General features: G+C 38.3%; 1 protein-coding gene across 8 annotated transcripts in view; it reads left to right on the top strand.

Moving 5' to 3' along the window:
* Numb (NUMB, endocytic adaptor protein) overlaps window positions 1–8,383 on the top strand; it is a 127,233-nt gene that overhangs the window by 87,528 nt on the left and 31,322 nt on the right. For all 8 annotated transcript variants that reach the window (XM_013346349.2, XM_013346348.2, XM_013346352.2 and 5 more), the window contains one exon: window positions 6,032–6,106. In XM_013346349.2, coding sequence (XP_013201803.1) covers window positions 6,032–6,106 — 75 coding nt within the window. The remainder of the gene's footprint in view (window positions 1–6,031; window positions 6,107–8,383) is intronic.

Genomic DNA, 8,383 nt, shown 5'->3' with positions numbered 1-8,383 from the left:
GCAGGTTAAGATCATTCCTGGTAAGCCAGCTTGTGGACTACACAGAATAATAGAAATGGGTTAGATCAATATGTAAGAGCTAGCCAATAAGAGGCTAGAACTAATGGGTCAGGCAGTGATTAAAAGAATACAGTTTCCGTGTAATTATTTGGGGCATAAGCTAAGCTAGCCATATGGGCAGCCGGGTGCGGGAGACGCAGCTCCGCCGCTCTTATTTCAACATGTCCCCACTGAGCCATCTTGTTAGTCTCTGAATTGCATCTTTAAAACATGCTAAAGTGAGTCTGGAAAAATCACTGGGTGGTTAGGAAACGTGCTCTTCCAGACGGCCCAGGTTCAGATCTCAGCTCACAACCATGTACCCATTCTGGGGGATCCACATCCTCTTCTGACCTCTCTGGTCACAAGGAAGGGAAATGGTGCATATTCAAGACAAACATTTATACACAGAATTTTTTTTTAAAAAAAAATCTTTTTAAAAATTGCTTAAATTGTTAAAGTAGATGGGGGCTGGAGATATGACTTGGTGGTTAGGAGCACTTGCTTCTTTCATGGAAGACCCAGGTTCAGTTCACAGCACCCACGTGGTGTCTCACAACCATCTGTTACTCCAGTTGTAGGAGATTTAGTGGTTTTTCCTGGCTCCACAGCTCAAGGCATGCTATGGTGCACATACATAACATGTAAGCAAACATGAATATACATAAAATAAACTTTTTATTGTGAAATGGGCCAGCCATGGTCTGTACATGGAATCTCAGCCTTTGAGAGGCTGAGGTATGGAGAACATGAGTTTGAGGCCACCTGCACTACCTAGGAGGTACAGCCTAGGCCACAGGACAAGAAAGACTCATCTTAAACGCACTAAAAATAAACAAATTAAAAAAAATTAAAAAAAGACAAGCCCCAATTGTAAAAACTTTACATATTTGGATATCATGTCTACAAGAGACTTGAACTTGAAATTCAAAAGAATACTCTAAACCTGATAGGAAAGCTAAGCATGGTGGTCCATGCCTATGATTTCTAGCACTTGAGAGGCACAGGCAGTAGGATCTGGGAGTCAAAACCAAGCGGGACTCTAAAGTAAAATCCTGTCTCAAAAAAAAATAAAAATAAAATAAAGGAAGAAAGAAAAAGAGAAAAGAAAAAGGCGGCTAGAAAAGAAACAGACAGTATTAATCAGATGCAGTGTAGCGAAGCATAAACATAGCGTGCTTAATACTGTTAGTCACTCAGGGTATGGTAACTCAGGCTGCAAAGGAGCCTGGGGTGGTGGCACGTGCTTTTAATGCCAACACTCAGGAATTGGGCAGGTGAGTGTCTTGAGTTTGAGGACATCTTGGCAAGTTCAAGGCAACCCAAGGCTACATAGTGGGATCCTGTCCGAAAAACAAATAAAATACTGCAAAATAGTTCACTGTATGTTTGCTAGAATGGCCTTCTAGAGAAACAGACACTACGAGTTGCTGGCCAAAATGTAGAAGTCTTGAAAGACTCATTGCAGATGAGGATCTGGCATGGTATAGACATTTTAGGAAAGAAGATAACAGTTTCTAATAAAGCCAGACCTGTGACTACCACCTGACTTAGCAGTGTGCTCCTCTAATTCAGATGAAGACAAAAGACTTAACTACATTTTTATATCAGGGTCAGGGCATTTGGTTTCTCATCACTAAGAATAATGCTGGCTATTCTCTCCATTCTCCTACTGAGTTAATCCAATGTGGTTTTCTAAGTTTAAAGTTCAAATTTGATATATATATATATTCTATTTTTTGTTGTTGTTGAGACCTTCCATTTTGCAGTTATTTCAAGACAATTTGAAGATGGATGCTAAAAAGTAATTCCACACTAGCTCAGCATTGAGTATAATAAAGGGTTATTTATTTAGGGGTAGACACACAGATCACGGTCCTGCACGAACAGGGAACAGGAACTGATTCTAGCAGCTGGAAGAGCGAGGGAACGCACTTTACATTGGCATTTATAGTATAAGAAGCCGTGCCCAAGTGGGCAGGTAACTTAAAGCTACTGGCTGTAGGATTTCCTACAGCACCTCCCCCTTTTGTTTAAATAAGAGTTCTAAGCCTAATACAAAATTATATACAATAAGAACAAACATCAGATATAAAAATTAGAATTGGCCGGGCGGTGGTGGCGCACGCCTTTAATCCCAGCACTTGGGAGGCAGAGGCAGGCGGATCTCTGTGAGTTCAAGACCAGCCTGGTCTACAAGAGCTAGTTCCAGGACAGGCTCCAAAACCACAGAGAAACCCTGTCTCGAAAAACCAAAAAAAAAAAAATTAGAAGTACACCAGCATAAACAATAAAAAGCAAGAAACATACGATGCTTCAATAATTATCCTCTCCTAAAGAGTTTAAATCTCATAAATAACTTGGCCAAGTCATGAGAGGAAAGTAACTACAACTATCTAGTCTTCAACCCCATCAAAGACCCAAGAACGAAGTAATATTACTTGGGTAAACAGGAAGAACAATCAAGCAGCTTTCAAAATGTGCAACAATTGATAGAGACAACTGGCTACCTGAGCAATCACCCAAAGTCTCATTTGCAATGTAGAAGCAACCACCTTTGGCTAAGGCCTAGAGTGACTGACAGATCATTTTCAGAGGTAGGAAAATTTTCAAACTTCTTTCCCTGTCTTGGCAAGATTTGACAGTCTTTTTTCTTGTATCCTGCTTGTCCTGTCTGGACATTGTGCATTTTTCAGTGGTCAATGCATGGACAGTTCCTTGCCCAAAGGCCAGTTTTGCCAAGAAGAAAACAAGCTCCAAGTGGAATATCTTCGGTGCTCAACATTTTCTCGGGAATAGATCAGTGCTGCCAGGAGCAATCATGTCTCACATCAACAGAACCCTAAGTTATTTAAATGCCATATTCTACAGCTCTCTGAAGTAGTTGAAGATTACCTATCTATGCAGAATACAATCTCTGTGTATCTAAAGAACCTGATTAATCTAACTATAAGTATGACAAACATGGATGACTCTTGACCTATAATTTTTAATATCTATATAACTTAAAGACTAAGACTTCATATTTAGTGTGCAACAAGTGAGGACAGTGACCTCAAAACATAAACAGTGTATAAGTATCTTGATCAGAGGTAGAAATATATATTGCAATATGATAAATATATTCTAAAATTGTATCAATATACAAAATGTCTTAAGCAGAGGTAGAATCATGCATGTATAAAATATGATAAAATAACTTTGCCTAGGTATAAAAATATTATAAACCAAAATAGGAACATACTCAATATAATTTAAGTGTGTATCAATATCCAAGAATCTATACCAATGTAAGTTGCTTATAAATAATAGCTCATAAGTATTCACTCTTATTATTCACTATTATTATTAGTGTGAGTAAACTCACACTAATCTATTATCCCATTCAATTTCCTTCTTTTTTTTTCAAAGAGATCCCTGAGCCTACATAATTCCCTCCCAACCCCTAACCCTGAAACAATCATAATCAACCCCTAAATGATGTCCCTAACCCTGAGCTCAAACTTTGCTGGGAGAAGGGACGTCGTCTTCTTGAATCACTTCCAGCTGTGATGGAGGCAGCGTTCTTTTTATGGGATCCTATGAAAATAAATGATTGTATAAAAGTAAGTTCCAAGATTACTGTCTGGTGTAATTGCAAATAGTCTCTGAGTACACTAGTGCCTCTTTGAATGTTTTTATAAAACTGTTTTTAAAATATGTGTGTTTGTAACATGGATTAGTTTTCCACAGAAATGAATTAAACTCAGGATTTTGCTGTATACCAGCTAAATATTACATTGTAAGACCCTGGGATTTGTTTGAGTCTTTTTGAGGAAGGGAATCTGAGGACTGTAGCTTAGTTGGTAGACCACTTCTCCAGCATGTGTGAAGCCCCAGGTTCACTCTCAACACTGTATAAAATGGGTATAATAACACATACCTGTAACCCCAGGATTATAATTAAAAATCAGCCTTGACTACATAACAAGTTTGAGGCCAGCCTGTGCTATATAGGTGACTTGTTTATAAGTAACTGTGTTTGTTTTGTGTCCTATATCTAAAACTGCATAGGAATAGAAGTGTTTTTCAGATCTTTTTTTAAAACTTTGGACTGTTTGCATATATCCATAGTAAGATATCCTAGAGATAAGGCTCAAGTCTAAATGTAAATATTTGTTTCTTATTTGTCTTACACATATATCCTAAACATAATTATATGTAGTATTTTTAGCATTACCTGATTTTGACTGTGTCTTACTTAACCTGAGGCCATGTGTGGACTTTGCTACTATCTATATCATATCTATATCTCATGTCTGTACTCAGAAAATTTCATGTTGGAGGAATTTGGATTTTTTTAGTTAGATATGAGAATTGTATCTGTCTAGTTTTCAAAGCCTGTATAAATCTGTGGTGTGTACACCACCCATTGGTGGTGAGTATGAGAACTGGGACATGGTGTTTCTGTTGGTTCAGCTCTGAAAGTCCTGATATACCAGTTACCGGAGAGATCCTTACCTGTGTAGTTCAGGTTTAGCCCAGAAGTTCAGTTTCCCAAGCATTTGTCCTCCTTAGTAGTTTTTGCTTGGATCTCTCCTATAGCGCCCTCTTTCTCTGACTAAGTGGAGAAGATACTCTGAATTTAAGGTGTTTTCAGCTTTGCTACTTCTGCTGCTTTAACCGTCTCGACATTACCAGTAGGTTTCCTGCAGCTCCTTGGCTTTCTCTGAATTTAGGAGTTTCCCTTCCTGGTCCTCACGTCAGAGCTAGAGTCATTTTACCAGAGTTCCTTCGTGCCCGTTCTTACTGCTCTAACTGTATTTTTCTAAACTGGAGGTTCCAATGAAGGAAATGGGAAAGGTAAACTTGGAAATTAGTAATGCCTCGAGTGAACAGTACTTTCTTTTCAGAACCTCAGTAGCTGCTCCAATGCACTGTATCCAGATTTTATGGTTTCATCTAGTGGGAGGCTTAGGGTGTGTATACTAAGTGTTCTGTCCCACCAGGTCCCATAGCCATTTAGTCCCAAATAAACACACAGAGGTCTACATTAATCATAAACTGGTTGGCCTATTAGCTCAGGCTTCTTATTAACCCTTATAACTTATATTAGCTCATAATTCTTGTCTGTGTTAGCCACCTGGCTTGGTACCTTTTTTGGCAAAGCAGTCACATCCTGCATCCTCTGCATCTGGGTGACAACTGCAGACATTTTAAATAAATAATGATTGGTCAGTAACCAGATAGGAAGTATAGGTGGGGCAACCAGGTTGGAAGTAGAGGCAGGGCAGTGAGAACAGGAGAATTCTGGGAAGAGAAAGGGTCAGTATGTAGTTATCACCCAGACACAGAGGAAGCCAGACACAGAGCAAGCAAGATGTGACTGCCTCACGGAAAAAGGAACAAGCCAGGTGGCTAACACAGACAAGTATTATGGGCTAATATAAGTTATAAGAGTTGATAAGAAGCCTGAGCTACTAGGCCAATCAGTTTATAATTTAAGCCTCCTCAAACTTCACACATCTATGTATGCACATGTATGTGTGTGTGCATGTATGCCGTGATGCATGTGTAGAGATCAGAACAATTGGTGAGAATTGGTTCTCTCCTTCCTCTGTATGGGTTCTAGGAACTGAACTCAGGTTGTCAAGTTTGTTAGTAAGCACCTTATCAGCTGAACCGTCTTGCTGCTCATGTTTGTACTTTTTCATGCTAGGTGTACATGTTTTGTCTTAAGATTGTTTTTATGCGTGGAGATAGAGGAGCTGTATCTCACTTAGGTTATTATGCTCTTGACCCCGTAGATTCAGATGACTGAATATACTTAGTGACTATCATATACTTTTTCATTTATTCCCCTGATAATTCCTATAAAATAAGATTGCCTTTACTTTTCTTCAATAGCTATGAGTTTCGTTATGTGGGAGTTTAATTTTCTATCATCCACTGTCTACTAAATAGTTTCTCAATGAACATCAATAGAACTAACTTTTTTCCCTTCTCTCCGCAGTACCTTGGCCACGTAGAAGTTGATGAGTCAAGAGGAATGCACATCTGTGAAGATGCTGTAAAAAGATTGAAAGCTGTATGTATTTGGTGATTGCTAATATTGATCTATATGTTATCAATATTTTCTTATGAGATTGTGCTCATTGAATTTTACCACCCAGCAAGCAGTCAGAACAGTGTGTTCTCTCAAGGCAAAAGATGTGGGCTTACTGAAAAAGAGAACATCTCATGTTCTGTGTTCAAAAATACAGATTATAAAGACCAACTCCTACATTATCCAAATTATGCTTTTCACTTGTTATGACCTATAAAAAACAAGCAGTATGAAATCTGATAGAAAATAATATTCTAAAGCCAGCCCAGAAATGCTACAGTAAACACTTAATTGTGATATCTGAACGATAACACTGTTAATTTTAAATCTATAAGAAAGAACTTTCCAGGGACAAAAGTAGAAGATGCCTGAGCAATGCCTGATGTGGGACTTCTCATTATCTTGACTCCTACATCTTTCTTCCTGTGTTCCTCTGACAGAAACAACCTGCTTTCTCTTCCTTTTGCATAAACTTGAAATGTATAACTCCTTTTCAAGAGACAGCGTTTTCTTTGCCTGTTACACCATAGAATACATCCTACATTCATACTTGTGTATTTAAGAAGGGAGAGAAAGTATTTACAGTTGATACAGGATCATATTGAAGTGTTAATTTTCTATTTTCAATGTCTAAGTACCGTCCCATAACTCTTTAAGCCCCCTTCACAGCCTTCCTTCTCTCCAGTATGTAGCCATTCCCCACTTTGCTGTGAAAGCTCTAAGCATCACCTCTGCATGGCCTATCCCCAAACAGCATTCAGTTCATGTTACTTTGGGTTTGCTAGTATAAGTTTGGCTACTAATGAGTGCTTTTTTTTTTCTCAGTTTGCTTAATAACCAAAACTTTTCTGTTTTATTGGTACAGTTTATGTTACCTCTTGTGTATTCCCTCAGTATCGTATATGTAAAATTTAAAAATATATCAAAGAGGGGTAGATTTTACTTTGGAGTAAATGCCTGAATCTGTTGTAAAAAGAAAATTAAAAAAAATGATAATAATAATTGTAGCCGGGCGATGGTGGCGCACGCCTTTAATCCCAGCACTCGGGAGGCAGAGGCAGGCGGATCTCTGTGAGTTCGAGACCAGCCTGGTCTACAGAGCTAGTTCCAGGACAGGCTCCAAAGCCACAGAGAAACCCTGTCTCGAAAAACCAAAAAAAAAAAAAAATAATAATAATAATAATTGTAGAAGACAAAACATAAACTCTGTGTACAAATGGTACACATACATTCTTCCATATGTAGAAAAAACCCTTTTATCTCAGATTTTGGACAGTTAAATTCTTAAGTGAAAGTGCTAGAAACCCATCAAGTTTCCTCGATTTCATCAGTGTTAAGAGGGCTTACTCGTATGCCGTGGTCCATGAAACTAGTTTGACAGACTTGCTCTCTTATATAACTATTCCCTGATTAAATACAGACTCAGATCATTTAGCTTTCCATTTTTATCAAAACTAGCGTAACAGAGAAATAACAGGCTTTTTTCTTACAAAAGAACTCTCCATTCCTCTAGAATAATAAATTAGATGAGTTTAGGTAAGGATGTTTTAAAAATAATTATTTAACTTCTTAAAGACTGTTTTTGTTTGTTTCTTTCTTGAGATAGTTTCTTTGTATAGCTCAGTATGTACCCCAAGCTAGCCTCTAGCTTCTGATCCTGGCTTGCCTCCCTATGCTAGAACTACAGGCATGAGCCCCTATTCCCAGCCTAAAGAATATTTTATATCAGTGTATAATAATGATGGGAAACAACAGACACACCAGGAAATGGGGAGGGGCGGAGACAAGAGAGGTGATTTAGCAGTTAAAGGGGCTTGCTGCTCTTGTAGAGGATTCAGATTCAGTTCCCAGTACCCTCTTGAGGTGGCTATAACTCCAACTCCAGGGGATCTAATGCCATCTTCTGGTTTCTGTGATTACCACACACATGTGCACAAACCCACACTTAGAAACACACATAATTAAAAATAAAAATAAATCTTAATTTAAAATCCTAGGATGCCAATTAGATTATCCTGAAACAAACTAGTTATTAATGTCTTAAAATTTATATTACTTAGGGTTACAAAACCACTGTGGAATTAGAAAATATTTTAATTTTTAGAAAAATCTTTTAATTCGGGGCTGGAGAGGTGGCTCAGCAGTTAAGAGCACTGACTGCTCTTCCAGAGGGCCCAGATTCAATTCCCAGCACCCACATAGCAGCTCACAGCTGTCTGTAACTCCAGTTCCTGGGGATCTGGCATTCTTTTTTTTTTT

The sequence above is a fragment of the Microtus ochrogaster genome, chromosome 1 (assembly GCF_000317375.1).
Source record: "Microtus ochrogaster isolate Prairie Vole_2 chromosome 1, MicOch1.0, whole genome shotgun sequence".
Lineage (NCBI taxonomy): Eukaryota > Metazoa > Chordata > Mammalia > Rodentia > Cricetidae > Microtus > Microtus ochrogaster.
The sequence above is the reverse complement of the archived record's forward strand: the minus strand, read 5'-3'. Positions and strand labels throughout refer to the sequence as shown.